This window comes from Lytechinus pictus, chromosome 18 (assembly GCF_037042905.1).
Source record: "Lytechinus pictus isolate F3 Inbred chromosome 18, Lp3.0, whole genome shotgun sequence".
Taxonomy (NCBI): Eukaryota; Metazoa; Echinodermata; class Echinoidea; order Temnopleuroida; family Toxopneustidae; genus Lytechinus; species Lytechinus pictus.
Window position 1 is genome coordinate 17166069 of NC_087262.1, and position 21561 is coordinate 17187629.

At 37.2% G+C, this 21561-nt stretch overlaps 2 protein-coding genes across 2 annotated transcripts; one reads left to right on the forward strand and one right to left on the reverse strand.

Annotated features, from left to right (window-relative positions):
- Positions 1-2496: 2496 nt before the first annotated feature.
- On the forward strand, positions 2497-11230 carry LOC129281870 (cytochrome P450 2D3-like). The gene is made up of 5 exons (XM_064112965.1): positions 2497-2794; positions 5824-6187; positions 6642-7129; positions 7526-7970; positions 8693-11230. Exons 2-5 carry the CDS (start codon positions 5830-5832, stop codon positions 8869-8871), a joined length of 1470 nt encoding a protein of 489 aa, XP_063969035.1. The 5' UTR covers positions 2497-2794; positions 5824-5829; the 3' UTR covers positions 8872-11230.
- A 2007-nt stretch (positions 11231-13237) lies between these two features.
- LOC129281251 (cytochrome P450 2U1-like) lies at positions 13238-18450 on the reverse strand. The gene is made up of 7 exons (XM_064112966.1): positions 18232-18450; positions 17603-17751; positions 16647-16788; positions 15824-16023; positions 14752-14930; positions 14021-14313; positions 13238-13534 (listed from the first exon to the last, which is right to left on the reverse strand). Exons 1-7 carry the CDS (start codon positions 18422-18424, stop codon positions 13353-13355), a joined length of 1338 nt encoding a protein of 445 aa, XP_063969036.1. The 5' UTR covers positions 18425-18450; the 3' UTR covers positions 13238-13352.
- Between the last annotated feature and the right edge of the window lie 3111 nt (positions 18451-21561).

Below are 21561 nucleotides of genomic sequence, written 5' to 3' on the forward strand. Positions count from 1 at the left end.
TAGAATATGTGAAAAAGATGAAAATAGAAATACTTACATTGAAGGAGAAAATAAAGACAGAAGTTAAAGATAGAAGAGTTGTATGGGATTATTTGAAAATGAAAATAATGTCTTTCACAAGACCTTTTTCGAAAAAACTGGCTAAGGAAAAAAAATTAAAAAAGAATCTCTCGAAAAGGAATTGGAATGTTTAGAAGGTAGTTGCGTAAATTCAGTAGATGAAGAATTGATTAAAAAGATAGAAAAGAAAAGGAAAGAACTTGCAGACAGTAACGAGTATATAAATGAAGGTATTAAAATTCGGTCTCGTGCAACATGGTACGAAAGTGGAGAAAGGGATACAAGGTACTTTAGTCAACTATTACAATCTAACAAGAAGAAAAGTACTATTACAAAATTAGTTAAGGTTAACGAAGAAATTACTGAAAATGAGAAAGAAGTTTTAAATGAAATTAAATTATTTTATACCCATCTTTATGCTAGGGAATACACGGAAGATTTTAGGGATTTCTTTAAAAATGTACCAACGTTAACATCTGAAGATTCTGAAAGCTGTGAAGGGGATATATTAGAAGAGGAGTGTATTTTGGTACTGAAAGAAATGAAGCAAAATAAATCCCCTGGAAACGATGGGTTAACAGTTGAATTTTATTGTACATTTTGGGCTGAAATAAAGGATGTATTGATTGGGGCATTCAATGAAGCTTTTGCTCTTGGAGAACTTTCTGCATCACAAAAACAAGCAATTATTATTTTATTAGCTAAAGAAGGGAAAGACCCACATTACGTAAAGAATTATAGACCCATTTCGTTATTGAATACAGATTATAAGACCATATCCAAAGTTTTAGCAAAACGAATTAAAGAGGTTTTGGAAAGCGCTGTATTAGCAGATCAAATAGGATTTATTAAAAACAGGAATATAGGAGAAGCTATCAGATTAATTGATGATATGCTTTTTCATACGTTATATAATAATATCCCTGGGTATATATACAACGAGAGACAAAACCACACAAAAAAAATACAAAAATAAATAAATACGGAGAATTGTAGTCCCTTCCATGTAGAGTATAGGCATAAAAAGGGGAGGGTGCTCCTAACCTAGGGACGGGGGGGGGGGGTTGGGAGGTAGAACAACACTTTTTATCTTTTTTTCTCTCTCTTATCATTCATACATCTTGTTAATATTTCATTTTGTAATTGCTGAAACGCAATTATTAATTTCTAGTATCTTTGAAGTTTGATGTATAGTTTGTATAATTATATTTGTTATGGATTTATTGTATAATTTATAATCATGTTTCAAATAGTTTGTACAACTTGCTTATGGAATGTGAATGTTTATTTTGATTTGAGAGAATACAATAAAACATCCTTAAAAAAAAAAAAAAAAAACATCATTAAAGAAGTTAAGAACGTTTTGGCGGCGTGTACATCGGACTTTCATTGATTGTGCTCGTCACATGAGTTTTATTTTCGACCATTTACAAAAGTGATCAGGGGAGAGTTTCATGAATAGATTTGTTGGACTTTTCTCCGACAAAGTCTTGCCTTATCCGACAGTTACCATAGTAACAGTACTTCTAAGCCAATCAAGATCAAGAAAAGATGTCAGATCAGGGGAGCGTTCATGAAAGGGCTTGTTATGTTACATACAAAGTCTCTTTTATCCGACAATTACCATACTAGCACTGCAGTGCTTCTCAGTCAACAAAAATCAAGGAAAGTTTTTAGAACTGACAACTTTTCTCGCGAAAATGTTGATGAAATGCTCCCCAGGACTCGGTCTGTACAACAGAGATACATGTTACTCATAGACGTGGATATAAATAGCTTATTTTATCCACCTCTATGATACTAATAATGGTCTGTACTCCTTCTCCTCACATTGAACGCATGGTGGCGCTCTTTGTCTTTATGTTGCTGACACTAATTGACCATCAGAATCTGATGAGTACAATAATTGGCAATTTTGGATTGTCATCACAATATTTTTTTCAAACAAGATTAAATGAATAGCCAAAATATCGAAAAGCCGAACAAAAATAAACGCATACAGGAATAGGTATGATTGTATGAACTTTGAACAAAGTCAAGGAATAATTGCAGGTATTTACTCAATGTCAAATGAACTCATCGACGGTTCAATGACTTTATTTAGGGAGAGGGAAAATCTGAGAATTCCCCAACAAGCAAAAAGCAAAACTAAAAAAAAGAGGGGAGACTGGGGGTTGCGTGATTGATTCACATAAATAAAAAGTTGGAGAGGAGGGAGAGAGAGAACGAGAGGGGTGAATGATTCACAGCCAAAAGAGTGGAGAGAGAGAGAGAGAGAGAGGGGTGTAATTGATTCTCTAGGGGAAAAATGGATAGAAGAGATAGGAAGGAGAGGGGGGGGGGACGGGGTGATTGATTCACTGCATGAACTATGGCACGGACCCTTCTGTGGTGTCCATGAGTGATCAAATCCGGGAAGCGGATGCGAAGCAATCTAATCAGGGGGATATGGGGGGGGGGGTGCTTACGGGGAATTCCGGTTTCAGTATGCAAACACGGAAGTATAATAGAAAAGTACAATTTCTTTTGTGAATGGTAGTGCTTCAATAGTTTTGAAAGCCTTCTGCCAATCTGTACGTGGTGAATACAACATAACCGGAGAAGCAATGGACGAGCAGATAGTATAGATTACATGCAGCTGTATGTAAAATTTGTTATACAGTATCGGGGAATTAAAAGCAGTTTCACTGAACGGAATTAAGGCACATGAATAATTATTATTGAATCTGAACAGGTAAGTAGCAAAGTCCGTTTGTCTTCTGTCTGATATCATAGTAGTATGCATTATTGTTACATGTGAATGCCGCCCGAGCCGTGTCTGTAGGCATAATATGTTGTTGGTATAATGGTCTATTTATAAGCCTTTTAGGCAAGACTTCCAAACTATGTCCCCTCCAGTATAATTGAAAAAAAAATATGGAGAAGGTTTATCAAGTCTTATCTAACAAAATTATATCTAAGAGATTTAGGAAGGAAAAGAATGATACATACCAAAATATGGCGTTGTTCTAGGTCTGACATCGGTTGAATGTCCAGAAGCTATAATTAGATTGATTTTACACAGGTGAAGGCTGTATACAAAAAGAATGTCAATTAATACATAGGCCTACTTCAACTTTTCAAAATAAATCACCCTGAAAGAAACACTGAGTTCTTAGACTTTCATAAAATCATTTGGAAAATCATGGACTGTGATTGGACAATTGTTTAGGTATTGCACGATTTTCATATAAGTCTCAATACTTTGGGATTGAGAGAGGCGCCACCTGGGGGGGGGGGGGGGGGGGGTTGAGACCTAAATCTACCTGACCTGTTAGCGAATGTTACAAGCTTTCGTATATCATAGAGGAGGATAATCTAGCCCTATGATATACATGTATTAGGCCTATGTTTTTGTGTCAAAAATAGCTTCTATCAGAATTATTAGATATTATTTAAAAAATCGTGGATTTTTATCAATGTGTGCAAGGGATTATCCTAGCAAATCTCAAAAACTCTTGAAAACTCACGAAAATCAGGAAAAAGATAAAGCATCTTGTGCAGAATAAATATTATATTAGGCCCTTACAGGAAATATTCTTCTCTGAGTTTTTCAATTTATTTGCTTACTTATTGGTTAACAAGAATATCAAAATTTATATAAATAATGTTACAACTTTAAGAATATTTTCTTGTGTAGTTCTTGTATGTGTTATGGGGTCCTTAAATGATGAGATAAGACTATCGTGGTTAAACAGACTGACTTATTGATAATAATATATACACTGTTGGTCATAAAGGTGGAATATTTTTTTTCACCAAATTTTCACAGCGTAATTATTACAACATGATTTGAATATGGCATTTATGGTGCATGATGACCACTCTACTTTATTATTCTGCCTTTTACCAAGGAGCTTCCAACACACGCTTGACAGTGATATTTTACAAGTTTATGTCCTAAGCGATGGATGTCATGAGCATAGAACAACAATGACGACAATATAGGCCCTACAGTAAATTAAAGGATCATAAGATATTTATTTTCAATCTCTCTCAGTTTTCCAGATGACTTCTTTTTTGTGATTTCATGGACAAATTTGCATCAAACTTGAGTCATTGTTCTTACTCAGTCACTAGTATCGGGTATGTCCACCCCTGGCACGAACCAGCGCATGCAGACGTCGTGGCATGTTGTCCACTAGCTTGTTGATGACGTCAACAGGCATAGCATCCCATTCTTCCCTCAGAGCATCTGCCAACTCCTGCAGATTTTGAGGAATGACCTCTCTGTCGTTGATGGCTCGGCCTAGCGCATCCCATGCATGCTCTATGGGGTTCATATCCGGCGAACAAGCTGGCCATGGCAACTGTACGACGCCCTCTGCCTCCAGGAATTCCCTTACTGCAGCGGCCCTGTGCGGTCTAGCGTTGTCATCCTGCAGTCGGAAATTGTGCCCATACACTCGTCTTGCATATGGAAGACAGTGGAACTCCAAGATATCCCTGTAGGCGGCGGCGTTGACGTTTCCGTCCGGAACCACCAGTGGCGTTTTCCCTCCATAATGGATGCCGGCCCATATCATCACTGAGCCGCCTCCGCCTTGATACATTCATCGCGAAGGTTTTTCCCGGCTAATCGACGGACTCGTTGTCTCCTATCCTTTCGCTCAAGGATGAACTTGCTCTCGTCAGTGAAGACCACATGTTGCCAATGTCCTGGATGAAGCCTTCTGTGCTCCCTAGCCCAAAGAAGACGAGCTACTCTGTGGCGAACAGACAGGCGTGGACATTTGGTCAACCGTCGTGCTCGGTAACCATGTTGGAGCAATCTGCGATGAACGGTTGACCGGGAAACGTTGATCCCACGATATCTCCACAAGCGACGAAGACGGCTCGTATGGGCAATTTCCGGTTTCTGCGGCTGAAATTCAACAGTTGGCGATCATCTCTTCTTGTGGTCAATCTGGGACGTCCTGGAGATTTCCGTGGCCGCACATTCCCCGCCTTACGTTGACGTTTCAGGATCTTAGAGACTGCACTCTGTGATATCCCTAGGACTTCTGTGATATCAGTCTGCTTGTAGCACTCCTGTCGCAGTGCTACCACTCTCTCGCGTGTTTCTGTTGCCGTTGGACCAGGCATAGTCCAGGGAACGTCTCTACCGATTTTTATTTCAAACGGTACAAGGAACAAAAAAAAAATGCAACCTTCTTATACACAGTGCTAAATCAGGGAAAGGGACAGAATATCATATGCATATCCTTTTATAGTCTACAACAAAAGAATTTATTACGTAATCCAAATTTCTCATGTTATAATTTCACCTGTGTAATGGGAAAACATTATGTAATCACTCAATTACCATTTTTTCTACGCGTAGCCTTTCAAATACCAACAAAACTGTCGATTTTTATTCAAAAATATTTTATTCCACCTTTATGACCAACAGTGTATATTATAAGAGTAGGCCTAAACATTGTCATCATTGTAATCATCATCAGCAGCAATGATAATCATCATCATCATCATCATCATCATCATCATCATCATTAATATTGATATCATTGTTATCATCATTATTATCCTTATTATTATTATTATGATTATATTATTATTATTAATATTATCATCATTATCATCATCATTGGTATTATTGATATCATTGTTATTTCGTTATTCTTATCATCATCAACCTCATCATTATCATCATCTTGCATATAATTTCTATAATTATTGTCATTTATGTTGTCGATAATTGTGATTTTGTTTTCTTTATGTCAGGCTACGATGGACCTAGATACCTTACTAAACCCTTTCATCCTCTGCACCCTGATCATGAGCGTCCTTGTGTTCTATACCCAATGGTTCGAGTACCCTGTCTCGAACCTCAAACCTCTTACAGGACCGAGGGCGTGGTCCATCCTCGGGAACCTCCCCCAACTCATCGCAGCAAGGTTCGACATCAGCGACTTCCACGAGAGACTAAGGAAGGTGTACGGCGCGGTGGTCGGGTATCGCATCCGCAGTCACAATGTCGTGGTTATCAGCGAGCTGAAGCTTGTTCGAAAGGTTGCCGAACATCCAGATTTCTGTGGAAAAATGAGAGACGAGTTGCATGAAAATTTCTCTGAGGAGTCGAATGTAGGTAAGAAGAAGATTATAACAAACTTGTATACTGGAACATAGATTACGGTCTACAATTAGCAATATCGTTTATTCCACTAATATTTTCGGGTAAGTTATTTCTCAATCTTAACTATCCAGCAAAGTGAGGTAATTGAGAGTGGTGTATAGATAGGGACCCTTTAGAAGTGACTGCCCCCCCCCCCAAAAAAAAAAAAAAAAAAAAAAAAATCCACGTCAAGTAAAAAAAAGAAACAGAAAGAAAAAGAATTGAAAAAGAGTGAAATTGTATATCATTTTCTGGATGTTATATCAAAATGCATTAACGGAATTAGATTTGTCATTTTCATCAGGTCACAATGTTCGCTCGCTCACACTTTTTTTTAAAGAAATGTGTGCCCATTTGGCTCATTATGCCAGAAGTATTTTTTTGCTTCATTGTATATCCAAAAACTTGTATAATATACTCTTTGCAGGAATCTTATCATCCTACGGACAAACCTGGACGGAACATCACGATGTCCTGTCAACTTTCGTGACAGAAGTGTCCAAGAGCAAAGAGTTGGAGGACGTCTCAACCAGAGAGGCCACCAATCTCACCAAGGTCATGACTGACCTTAAAGATAAAGACGCCGCCATCCATCGGTACTCTGTCCAAACTCTCGCGATTATCTTCTGTCAAGTGATATTCGGGAAGGTTTTTGGTGTCTATGACGCACCCCTCAAGCAGCTTGTTGACATCATTATGGAGAGACAGCGACAGGCGCCCTCTGCGGTGATGCGTCTGCTGCCGTCCTACCTGACTGACTGGCCTGGCAGTGGCGCCAAATGGCGACGTAAGCTTGATGCCCGATTTGTTAATCTGGTCAAGGAATTGGTCGGTGATCACACCAAACCGAATGATTTGAAACCATGCTTTGTGAAGAAGTACCGAGAGGAGAGCATCCAGAAAATACAAAATTTGGTAAGTGTATTGCCGGTCAAAGAATCTCTACCCGTAAGTACGGTGGAAGCATTTTTGGAAAAGTCCTCTCGAAAATGTTGTCTCATCTTCATCTTGATAATCAAACCATTAGACGTCCGTTTAGGCTTACATTATAAATAGCCCTTTAGCATGTTTAGGGTATGATTTTACAATAAAACATTCAACAATTACAGCCACTTGAGCTTAAGTTTGCCTCTGAATGGAAGCTCATATGACGATTATTCAACCAAGCGGGTATAAACAAGTGAGTTTTCTCCGACCACGTTTATTAGTATATTGTTGTAGAGTGGTATGGGGATGGGGAATACCTTTTAAACATTTCATGCAATATATGCACGTTGTTGATAGACTTTCACATGTTACATTGGTTATCAGGACACTGGAGCGATAACACTTCTTACGAGTCACAACCTCCTCTGGGCATGCATAGACCTGATGACTATCTGCGTTGATGAAGCATCACTCTGTCTTACCCAATCGCTCCTCCTGCTCGCTTCTCACCCGGAAGAACAGTCCAGATTGTTGGAATGCATCGGACCTGAAGCAAAGCTACATGACGATCAGGAACCTATGGCTTACCTTGAAGCAGTTCAGCAGGAGACGAAACGCCTCGCGCCAGATAATCCTTGGTCATTGTCTTTGGTGGCGCTGTCTGATGTCACACTCGGTGAATTTGATATTCCTCAAGGGGCAGTTGTCGTGGCGAATGGGCGTTACCTCAGGCAAGGTTTGGACGAACCAGCTCGGTTCCGACCAGGAAGATTTCTTGACGGGAACGGATCAAGGGTTGAACTGCCACAGATGGTATCATTCCCGGGAGGTATGTACAAACGAGTGTATTCCAAATTTCTAATGCTGATCCAGGGAGGATCGAGGGAGGCTATTAGGGGAAATGTGCTTCCCTTTTTGACAAAACAAATTTTCTTTTTAAACGAAGTCAGGGTCTCAATGTTTGAAATTAGAAACTTGCAAATTATGGATCCTTTATTCCATTTGGTACAGATCAACAATTATGTTTCCTAAGGCCAAGTGATACCAAATTTGATTTAATTTGGTTATCATCTATAGTCTAAATATACTAACTGGTTTACCCCACACGTTCTTTGGGAGAACAATATCAACCGTCACAGTCGCAGCTGTCAATGATCGATTAAAAAAAAAAAAATTCTAATAATTGCGGTTTCCATATTAGCCCACTCAACATCACTGGATGTTGCCCCTCCCTCCCACCATCTATCTCCTACTCACTTTTAAAAATAATTTAAACAACGCTGTTTACTGTGTGAATCACACAGTTGTTTAAACAGTTTAAACAAGTGTTAAAATCTTAGACAACCATGCTTAAATTACTGATAATTGGATATTTGAATTTAAACTTTGTTGTTTAAGATTTTAAACGCTTATTTAAAATGTTTAAACAACTACTGTGCGATTCACATAGTAAACAGCGTTGTTTAAGTTATTTTTAACAGTGCTCCCTCTTGCATAATTTAGCTTTCTCTGCATAAATTTTGTTTCCATTATCGTTTTCGTGCTCTTCAGGTAAGAAGTCAAGTCCAGCTGACCTGATGATATCATCAGCCTCTTCCATTTTGACGAGACACATTTGTCAACGGTTTAGACTGAGTCTGCCAGCTAAAACTGCACACCCCTTTGATAAAAATGGACTCATCCGACTAAGTGCGCTTCACAAGACGAAACTTCGAGTAGACCCTCATTAATATTCCAAGTTCATGTTTAGACCAATTATTTAGAAAGTGCTAACATAATGTTCGAACTAGATATCATTTCGCAAATCTTGTAACTATGGTAACATGTCCATAAAAAACAAAAAGGTACATCTTTAGGTGCCAAAAAGTAAATGTCTTTTTTTTTCTTCCACTACTAAGAAATTAATAGAAAGTAACCGGAATAGTAAAAGTAGTCGTCGTCGTCGTCGTCATAGTAGTATATAGTAGTAGTAGTAGTAGTAGTAGTAGTAGTATTGGTAGTATGAGGGGAGGAGGAATAGAAGTAGTAGTAGAAGTAGCAGTAGGGATGATGGAGATGAAGCTGAATGTTTCAATTGTTTGTATTATTTATTTCGATGTGTAAAATAATGATTATTTGCAGATGATAATACAGAGTAGGAATAGAGCGTAAACAAAAGATACTTACATCTCATAATCCCTTAAATAAGTACTAGTAATTTGCAGAAGTAAAACATGGATTGAAATAAAGCGTTCATAGTAATATAAACAAAACAAAAAGGGAAATCAAAAACAAAAGTATGCCTCTGTTAGCATATTAATATACATGTAATAAAAAGAAAAATGTGGGGATAGTAACATTAAACGATAATCAAGATAAGAAGAAGAAGAAGAAAGAAGAGGAGAAGAAGGAGGAGGAAGAGGAGAAGAAGTAGAAGAAGAAGACATATAAACAAAATATGAATATTTTGTTGAAAATACAGTAACCTGGTCCCTTGCAATTACCGCTCTCGGTAAAAGTTCTGAATAGCATCACACTATTAATTTAGTTGTGTTATTTTCCCTTCATGAAATCAAATATTTCATGATTTAACAAAGATAAGACATAAAGCTCAAGTCAAATTTTACCAATACATGTAGGTTATGATACCAAATCTGAAATAAATTTTGCAGTAAACTCATTAGGTATATATAGAAAATTTACTTTCTGGTATTGTGTCAGGTATTTAGATGTGTTTTTGGCTCGTCACAAGTATCATTTATGATTATTTCTCAAGGCGCCTTTGTTGTTTGTGCTCCAGCTTTTTGTAAAGCCGGCCGTTATCCAGGCGATATACGTTTCAAGGAATCCTTGACGCAAAAGTACATATTTCTAAATATAATTTGTGTTTCGTACCAAATGTGGCAAACTTGGTCCTAATGTGGTATATATTTTCCTTGTTACATGTACACTCTTATGTATGTTTCTGAGGTTGAGATGACTTCTGCTTGAAGTCAACTCTGGTCGCCAGACTGACTCATTCCGGAGTTACTTTGACTCAAAATTGAATGATTTTAAGCTGAATCCATACCATTAAGCCTTCAAATCAAATCGATATCTGAGTCATTTTGACTCGGCATAGGGTTGATTTCCAACTGGCGCCATTCCGATACAAATTTGACTCCACGAAGAGTTTAACATCAAAGTTGGGCATATGCACATTATAAGAGAGATAAAACAAAACAACGAACGGTTAAAGCATATCATTTATTACATCCGATCTATGGATAACAAATACAAAATAAAACTGCCGTTATCATATGTTATAAATCTTTAACAATAAAGATACAAGTCGTGAATTACAGTGTAAGAATAACCCTTCTGAAAGCTACCTTGATAGAATTGAGTTGACGTTTGAAATGCTTGTTAATAGTAATAATTCATAATAAGTTTCGAAATACTTTTAATGGCGTTACAAAGGTATACATCATGATAATTGAACAATTTTAATAAAAGTTATTACGCAGCATGATTGGGCAATGTTTTTAGAGTATGCATCGCAGTGTATATACAGGCCTATTATCATAAAGTTTGCAACAAACTTAATTTGTAAGTGAATTAATACTTTATCCGTATCTTTTTTAAACAGGCAGCGTGTCATGGGAAGGGTAGTCACATAGTAAGAAGTTAAAATATTCACATAACCCAGGGTGATTTGTGGACATATTTTAGTAAAAAAAAGAGAAGGGGAGAATGTTCTCTAAACATCATTCACCAGCACAAATCTTGACTCAACAAACTATTCAAGACGTTAAGAAGTAATTACATGAAAATATACGGCAGAGGTGGTGTCACGATAGGGGGTCGAGTAATACAAAATATAACAAATGTGGCAAAATGTAGAAAAGGTAGGATAAAGTGAATAAGAGAGCCTGGTCGTTGTATAGCCGTATTATTATAATCTAGAAAAAAAATTAAATCAACCTTCCTCCTCATCGAAATGATCAGGGGCCGCTGAAGCGGGGGGGGGGGGGGCTTCAGCCCCCCACTTTTTTTCCAAAACCGTGTACAAAAACGTAAAAATGACCATAGGATTGTGATTTTCTGCATGGTCAGCCCCCCCCCCCCCCCCACTTTGAAAACCGTTCCGCGGACCCTGATGATTACACGCCAGATGAAGGCCTACTTTATATCCCCACCCCCGCCCCCCCCCCCCCCCAAAAAAAAAAATCGAGGTAGATGAAATAAGCCAATATGTATGCAGAATATTATTGTGTACGGTAATCCAACTTAGTTAGTATAAAACAGGCACATTATATAGCCATACTTAAATCTCTCATTTTTATACATCCAATTGTTATTCTCTGCGCGATTACGAATTCAATGATGATATTGCAGTTACTAATTATTAAGTGCGTACACTGATGTTAAAAATAGTTTTAAACAACGCTGTTGTGAATCACACAGTAGTTGTTTAAACAGTTTTTAACAAGTGTTTAAAATCTTAAACAACCATGCTTAAATTATTTATAATTAAATATTTGAATTTAAACTTTTAAGAGTTTAAACACTTAAAGGGGAATCCAGCCTTGGCCATAAAATGTTGTGTTGGGAAGGAGAAAAATAAATCAAACAGAATGGTGAAAGTCTGAAAGAAATCGGACAAGCAATAATAAAGTTATAGCTACTTTAAAATTGAGATCACTAATACTATGTAGATTTCAAATTGGCAACTGGGTAAGTAAATTATGACAAGGGGCAAGGACAACTTTCCCATAGGCCATGTACTTTATTATCAAGGATTTGTGGTTTTCTCCTAAGTACCCATTCCCCTGGGGCAGTAATCTAAATATAACCCAGGTAGTATATTGTTTTATATCCTCATGAAAGAAAAATATAATTTGAAATAAAACTTTTGGGAAAAATGACATTTTAGCCATAATATGTATTGGAGTACATGGAAGAGTAGTCCTTGCCTTACATCACTATGACATCCCATATGCGGCCAATTTGAAGTCTCCATGGGTATAGTGATTACCAATATTTACAACTTTAAAAAATTCATAACTTTCTTGTTGTTTGTCCAATATTGTTCAAACTTTTACCTATCAACTTGTCTGATTTTTCTTTTCCTTATAAAAACAAGTTTTTATTTGGGTTGGATTCCCCTTTAATTAAAGTGTTTAAACAACTACTGTGCGATTCTTATAGTAAACAGCGTTGTTCAAATTATTTTTAACAGTGTATATACGTCCTATCGATGTAATATGCTTCTTTTATATAAAGCACCACAGAAGAAAGTTGATATTTACATTTTTGTATACGTGAAAACGCTAAACATATTCAACTTCATTATCATACTCTACTTAATACTGACAAATAAATAAATAAGGAATTGCATTGATTAGGAAGTAATCAACTGATTCAGCATGGGGATTTTATGGAACGGGGCAGCCCATCCAGTCCTCCAATTCCCTCAGTATGCCCTGACCATCTCTTCATTGTCCTCTGACCGATGTTTGGACTTCCTTGCTTGATTTCACGGAAGTCCAGATCACAACATACAAATCCGGTGTTTTGGTCACATGATACAATCGGAATGGTTTATTCATTTCGATTGATTTGTTTGAATAAAAACACATCTATTTCCTCAAAAATATTGGTAGAAGTAGGTGATAAAGTTCAGTCCATGCACGCACAATCCAATTTTTATGCATCACAGTCATGCCAAGGGCACCGTTGCATCAACCTATCGCAATTTATTAGAACTTTTAAATTAATGAGAGGTTATATTGAAACCTTGGGGATTCAATTGTTAGTGGGCAAACTCCAGATTACCATGGTATACTGTATACAATTTTCATTAAAGTTAACAAATAACTTTTTGCACCATTAAGAGAAGCTTAAAAACCAGACCAATGTTTGCTCCTGTGTAAGAAGTCCCCTGGAAGAATACTCGGTTATGAAAGGGACGTTTTATATTCACACGAATCCTCACCGATTTTTTTTCACCTGAAAGTCTTTTGTTATAAATCATTATTTGTCCGATCGTACGCTGATCGCATTCAAATTATAGTCCGAACGTAGTCAGCCCGTAACGCATTCGGTTTCCAAGGTGCAAGGTTATTTTCAAGGCTGTTATTTTTTTTTACTCAAATGTCTTTTTTACAATAGTCCGGTCATACGACGATCGCATTCCGATCGTAGTCGGATCTTAGCCCGTCCGTGAAGCGTTCGGCGACTTCTACTCTATTCAGTCTCGTGGTATTGCGCGGATTTCATAGGATACGGGTGTATTGACGGCGCCAAAAGAACCTTTCATGGAGTACGATGGCTCGTCTTCCGGTAAGGTAAAGGTGAACTGGTGGAGAAGGTATGCCAAGATCAGAGAGAGTTCCATTTTGGCCAGCGGTTCACCGATGCACATTCGTTTACCTGTTAGAAGTAAAGATGAGGAGAAACGTATTTGATATGAAACAAAATATCTGCATGGTCCTGGGTAATATCACGATTGGATGTACATGCCTGAATATTCGTGCTACCGAAATTCCGGTTTTCATTTTGTAATTGCAATATGTGATTTCTTCTATAGTCGTCACCCCCTAGATAAATCATAATTAACTACTCTGGAGTAATAACAACCATTATCATGATTATAGTAGCAATATCCCCTAAAGAGGCAAAACATTGAACAAAATAACTAAATCGATTACCCCTCCTGCGTATTCAGGTACTCTACCACATACCACAATGATTTTATGACATTATGATACAATCCACTGTTCTGTGATCAGAACGTGATGGGTTCATTCATTAAAAATTAGACCAAATTTTCTTGAGACGAAATTAATGTCATATGGTCAAATATCGAACCAAACGGGATTATGCAAGATGGCACTGCGTCGATGTTGATAAACTCACCAATACTGAACGGCATCAACTCTTCAGGCTTCACGCAGTTCCCCTCTGCGTCCAGGAAGCGTTCGGGCTTGAACACTTCCGGGTCATCCCAAATCTTTGGATCTCGTGATATCCTCCAGTAATTGGCAATGATGATGGCGCCCTCGGGTATATCGTAACCATGGAAACGGAGATCGCCACGCCCCATGTACTGATGTGGGACTCCGAGAGGTGTGACGAAGTTGAGCCGTAGGACCTCTAGAATGGTTGCCTCGGTGTATGGAAGATTTGGTTTATCCTGTAACGTCGGGAATCTGTGGGGGGGGGGGAGTTATCCGCATCAGAAGTCAGTATTATACAGGGATCCCAGATTCACCTTTGCACAACAAAATTTACTATTCGGTTCAATTAAATCGTTTCTAGTGTTGGCCAACCACTCGCTATTAGCCAACTTTCTAACCACACGTAACAGATACAAAGCGGGTTGGAACTACCCCCCCCCCCCATGAGGACCGTCGCGTAAAACTTTGTCCATATTATTTTACTTTGAAACAGAAATGAAACAAAGAAACAATTCTCTTCATGTCATGCCACGTAGATCGTGATTATAATAAACTATATTTTGATCAGATAAAACCTTCTACATGTACACTCAATACATTTGCCTCCGTTGCCTTAATCTCATTCTTTAAACAGTGCTGTACAAAAACGTTACAAAATGATTAATTATATATATATGTTTAAATGAATACCTGTCTCGTCCGACTACTTTGTCGATCTCGGCTTGAATTTTTTTCTGGATGTCGGGTTTGGTGATCAAATGGAGCATAAGCCACCGCAATGTGGTGGTCGTGGTCTCCGAAGCACCGCTGAAGATGTCGGCGAGACTGAATACGGTGTTGATCTTATCATAGGACGATGAAGTACCGTTCTGGGAGATGGAGAGAGGGAGAAACCAATAGACAAAGAGGGTATATCTTCCAAAAATTATTAATGAAAATGATGACAATGAATATAGTCCCCCAGAAAGCGATGAAACTCGGGTCTCATTTCGATATAATTTAAATCGCTGAGTTTTGTGCTATTCTGCATTTCTGCTCTTGACGAAGACCCCAAATAACGACGACATGGACGAGAGATACTTGCCCCCAACATAGCACTCATTTTTAAAGGGAACTCGTGTCTCGATTTTTTTTACCCATTATTGCTAAAAAGACCTGGTTAATATGAGAAGAGACAAGTAATTTTGGTTTCATCATCTCAATACAGAACTCGGATCTTGTCACCTGACATATTATATCTATGAGAAGCAACTTCATTTTCGTCAACTCGCCATCTTTTTTACGATTAAAAATGAATCTGAATCGTCATAATCCTTATCATGTTGACCACAAAAATCTTCATAGTCATCACTATCATCGCTGACCATTAACAATTTTACCACGATTGTCATCATCGCAATACCTGATAAAACGACAGACTAAACATAAGGAACAATCTCGGTCCCAGTTTATCCGGACAGAAAGATACTTTGCAAACTCAGTGAGTATCGTCATCACGGTCACCATCACCGCCACCACTATCACATCGGAATAGAGTATTTCTGGATTGAAGGTGTCATCATCGTAATCCCTCTTCTCTTCATCACCATCATCATCGTCGTCGTCGTCATCACCACCACCATTATCATCATCATCATATCTTCACTATCATCTTCATCACTTTCATCATCATCACCACCATCAACAGCCTCATCACCATAATCATCGTCGTCGTCGTCATGATGACGACGACGATGATGACCACCACCTTTATCTACATTACCTTCTGGTTCTGACGGATCTTATCGATGTACATATCGAGCATGTCGCGGGGACAGTCGGCCTGGTGGTCTTTGAGATGATCCTCGAGGAATTTCTTGATATTGCTGGAGATACAGGTCACATTCTGGCGAATCTTGTGGCCAGGGGTCTTGGGGATGTTAGCTATGGCGTGCAGGAAGAAGAAGAGTCCGCCGGATTTACCTGCGGTAAAACATGATAAAACAAATAAGGCACATGGATTATTGTATTATTTTAAGGGCCATCTCATCAGTCGATTTGAATTCGGTTACGTTGGTATGATTGTAGATTTGAATTTAAACATAACAGATGTACACAGTCAATTGAAAATTCGTGATAAGGTTCATCAACAGTCCTTACCAGAATTCGAAACTGCGTCTTTCACAATCATTGTCATGATAAATTGACATTGTGATAAAATATAATAGGTCCGTTTGATTATCGCAGCTATACTTTATGCACATTCTACTTTGTATTACTCTGGCCGTAGCTGAGCCGCCATGGGCGCGAGATAAATCCCATTGGGATATAATTGTTTTATTTGCCCAATCGAGAAACAGATCAAGAATATACATTAATTAAGCAAAAAACAAAACAAAAGCAAAAAACTAAGGTACAATTAATTGTTAGTGCAATACAATCCGTATAACAACCAACGTCAATCAGCAATATTCTACAGACCGAGATTTAATTTCAGAGAGTTTACTTTTAGAAATAAAACTATTTAAAACAAATAACAATTATTACATTCCTTTGTCTTCAACCCCTAATTATACAGTGTAAATTGAAACATTTTCAAGACTCACTAATCTGCAGATTCGAATTGAGTGCGTCTAACATCTCATTGAAGACTGGATCATTATACTCGTGCCTGGACCCAAATAGGACGGAACAGATGATGTTCGAAACAGCGTTGTTTATCATCACTTTCGGATTGAAAGATTTTCCCTGGAAACAAAATGAAAATAAGGATGAAAATAAACACTTCAATCACCATTTCTTTTGCAAAAATTACGGAAAACATCTATGCTGGAAACGCCATAACAACCTGTTTACTCCTTTTTTGAAAAAATATCCCATTAGGAAATATCTATCTTTCTTTTTTATATGAATCAGTACTAAACAATATTCATTTTGTAACATTTGGGATCAATCGCAACATTTTGTAAGTTGCAGCCCTGGATCATATGATTCTTCATAATCCCTGTGGTTAAATTATGAAAATTACGCCACACTCATTACAATCATGTCATATCGTATCAAGGCCACATCACACCTAAAGATTAGTTTTTATCAACGAACGTAGAGGGCAGCAACATTCTGCAAAGTGTTGCTGCCCTCTCTGCCATCTACGTTCGTTGGTTTGTGTATATTTATATGAAACTATTTTGATATTATTTGATATAAGTATTGCTCTATTTGTGTTTCCTTGTGACTTTATCTGTAAAAGATTAAATTTTGTCCAATTGAGCGAACCAATCTTGAAATGAAATAACATTATTATTACATTATTACTATTAATGGATAATAAAGGCTTGTACTTATTCAAAATGGTGGTATTACTAGTTAACTAGTTATCCTGAACCTCATCATTGGGATCATTCTGTAATGTCATTTAAAATATTATGCAAAACATCGTTTCTTCTAAAATCGAGTTGTAAACCAGTCGTGAGGTGTGCGATGGTTTTAAGAATTATATAGATGTGTGTTTGTTATCAACTGATGATGTTCATTTGAGCCACCACGGACTTCTAGTGAATACCTCTGATTTTCTAAACTCTTCCATGAGATAGTTGATTTCGACGACTATCTTTTCTTCCATGCTTCTCTTGACCAGGCCAAGATCTCGAAAGAAGGAGTGCGCCACCTGCCGTTGTTCCTTTGAAACATCACCCGAGGAAGCGACGAGACCTGTGAGCGCGAACGAGGAAGAAAAATAAAGAAGAAAAACTTTTACACCGCAACTCTAAAAAGATCGACACAGAAATACCTTCCCGCACAAAAAAGGTATAACAAAAATAATCATCTTTAAAATCCAGGGGAGCATTTCATCATTTTTTTTTTCATCTGACAACTCTCCTTGATTCTGATTGGCTGAGAAACACTGTTGCTATGGTAACTGTCTGATAAAACGGGACTTATCTGATTAATCGTCCGACAAGTCCTTTCAAGAAACACACTCCCGAAATAGATTGCGTTCTTGTATGGTGTGGTTTTATTTATTTTTTTTAATCATTATTATTTGAAATTAACATCAGCCTCGGGAAAAATGAATATCTGGTTTCATTACATCTCGAATTTCCTTTATAGATTTGTCGACAGAAAATTGTGAGCTTTGCAACAACAAATGGCATTGATCTACATCATAATATTCATCTAACTTAAACATACCGAAGTTATTCCTCCCGGCAACGTTTGTGTAAACGGGTTTTGGACGGGCAGAAAAGTCATTCCTGTTGAGGGCTTCTTTCAATATCTTGTAATCGCTCAAGACGATGACGTCATAACCGACCAATCGAAGATACGCGATGTCACCGAAGATGTTTGGCATCCTGAAAAGGAGTTCGAGCGGGTGTAGCCCCATCCTGGTTGGTGTTGATGAAATATAATAGTCATGTTCACACGGGAATATAATTCGGGGAGAATCATTGGGATTTATTAAACGAGAGATAATAATTTCGTTTTACCACTAGTTTTTCAGATAATTTTAATCTTTATTTATTTCTAGAGACGTGCAGACTATTCGTTTGGATTCACAAAAAAAAAATCAAATAGAATGTAAAATCGATGTATGCACCTAGCCTACCATGCCTAACTAAACAATGGTGAAAATCTAAGAATTATATGATGATGCCAGATATGGCGTATTTTTGAGACAGACTTTGACAAACTTTTCAGAAAGTGATAACATTTCACCACTTTTCGTTTCCCTTTCTCTCTTTTTCTCCATTTTGTTGGTCACGAAACTTTTGGGAGCCATGGCCTCAAGTCCCTATCCGTGCCACATGGTTCGTAATCTATCGAACTATTACACTATATACATTTTGAATAAACCAAGTTGGAACTTAATGGATTACCAATTTGCTATTACTATACATGTATATACCCAGAGAACTGATATAATTTTGATAACTGAATAACAAACAGTTTATACAGGGGAAGTTTATATTTTGTGACGTGATCATGTGCGAGCCGCTCCCCGTAAATTTTTAATCAGGAATAAAAATAAAACACAATGCTCTAGATAATTAAAACTGTGAGCGCTTTAGGCCATTTGGGAAAGGCGCGTTATAAATATTGGGTATTTAATTCAAACATGCTTTTCTTTCTTCCTCCCTCTCCCTTTCTCTCCCTCCCTCCCTCTCTCTCTAAAAAAAAATCATTCATCCTTATCATATAACAGTTCAAATATGGGAATATAACATGATTTCATAGTGCACATGACCTTTATTAGTGGAATCTGATGGCGTCATGATATCACAAAAAAAAAAATAATCTTCAAATATCTTGTTTATGGATTTTCGCCAAATATTCATGTTTCCTCTCATTCATCTTCTTAATATGACGTCAGGATGCTGGCCGGGATGCCGGGCTTCCTCTTAAATGACTTGATACACACGTCATGCACGTAACGCTTCGCCAAAATTGAGGAAGAAAAGAAGGAAGAGAGGTGGGTCGATAAAAAGAATATACAGCTAATTATAAACCTGGGAAGGGAATAAGAGGGGAAAATCAAACACGAGGAGGTCAAAACAATTTTTTTCTTCTGCTTCCTTGTATCTCTTTGCAAGAAATGTTTTAATTTCCTCATTTAAAGAGTGATGCTTATTCAAGGAGCAAGTTAGCTATTCGGAGATTCTTTAGAAGTAATGGTACAGTCACAATGCGAAACCGACTCCAGACCAATCAAAGCTATAATACGTTATTTCTAATGACATACCATCGGTAGGTTTGGGTCGGTTTCGTTGGTGTGACTGTTCCATATATATATATATAGGTGATAACTGAATGAAATCGCATGAACGTTACTAACATGTTCAGACGGGGATATACTCCGAGCTTTACTCCGTTCTACAAACCGGAGTTTCAACGTGAATTATTTGTTATGGTTCTGCAGTGCAGAGATGGATTTGAAAGGCACGGCGATGGGGGGGGGGGGGTAGTCAAATTATTACAAGGGCAGATGGATATTTTATAAAATTACTACCATAACATGTTAAGATAATGGGATATAGGCATTGATCTCTATGTCTTGCGTCATGAAATCGTCGTTAGCGCGGGTTATAGGCTCTACTACTCAGTAAAAAAATATAGCACATTAGGCCTGTTACTCTAACAACAAGTTGTCTAAACGTTTTAACTTTTTAAACAGTTGTTCAAAAAAGTTTAAACAGTTGTTTAAAATGTTTTACAATGGTTTAAAACGTTTAAACAGTTATCTAAAAAGTTTAAACAATAGTTGTTAGAGCGATGGGCTCAAGCAACGTGCTTAACATTTTAAACATTGTTTTTACAGTGTATTGTTACAAAGCATCGACAAATTATTCGTAAGATAGGGAATACGAAAAAAAAACACTTCAAGAACAAAGATGGTGTATGGACAGACAGTCTTTCTTTAACTGTCAAACCAAAGAATTTGTGTAAAGGGATCGAGGATGAATTGCATTTACGTTATAGCACTATTTATTTTTTACACCGTGATTTGGTATCGCAAAATAAATTCTAAATATTAGCATGAATCTGAGCACGAATGGTCAGTCCGGCCAAAATTCGGAATGATTTGAGTAGACAGAGAAAGATTAAACATTGTAAATTCCATCAAACTCGGATGAAACTGAGAAAGCGAAGAGTTTTAGGGATGTTACACAATTGTCAGATGAACTTAAAAGCAGATCAAATCAACTTGTATGTAGGACCTTAAATTTGCCGAAAGGAAAGAGCGATCACATGGCGCAAATATAAGTTTTGCGCTTACTCATTTTGTTAAGTTTGGTTGTCATGGAAACTGATTCGTTACTATGATATGATTAGTATAATTAACTCACGCAGTCAAGGGGTGACTGTGCCTTTTCCTCTGCTCACTGTCGCCTTCTTAAACGGAATTCATGATTATTATTTACCAGTCTTTTTAGTATGGCTGATTTTGACCCCCCCCCGTATTTTGCATATTTCCTATACCAAGTATATATATTCCACTTATAGATTTTAAAAACAGAAGGCTATATCTTCATTTCCCAATATTTCTTTTACCATGTTTCTTTTAGTTAGTTCCTTTTCCCATTCTGTTTAAATTTCCAATATCTTCAATTTCTCCTCAATATTGTTTTTATTCTTAGCCTTTAAAATTTTTGTTGTTGTTGTTGTTGACTAATTCTTGAAGTGTTTTTTTTTTCGTATTCCATATGTTTATGCTTACGTTTTCTTAATTGACCTTATTTACTTTCCTCTTTTTTCATCTGATTTTGTTTATGTTTTCTCACTTAACTTTTTTATTTCCTTTATTATTCAGTTTATAAAAACATATTATATTACACAATTCTTTTGATTTCCTTGTTTCCACTACTCGTATACTGCTATATTATAAACACATCAAAATGGGACATTCAACTTTGATTTTCTTTACAATCTCATGATATATGACACGAATCGAACTAAAACCTTTAAAATAACTGTATGGACAAATTTCAAGCATCTCTCACAATGTAGATCAACAAACTTTTT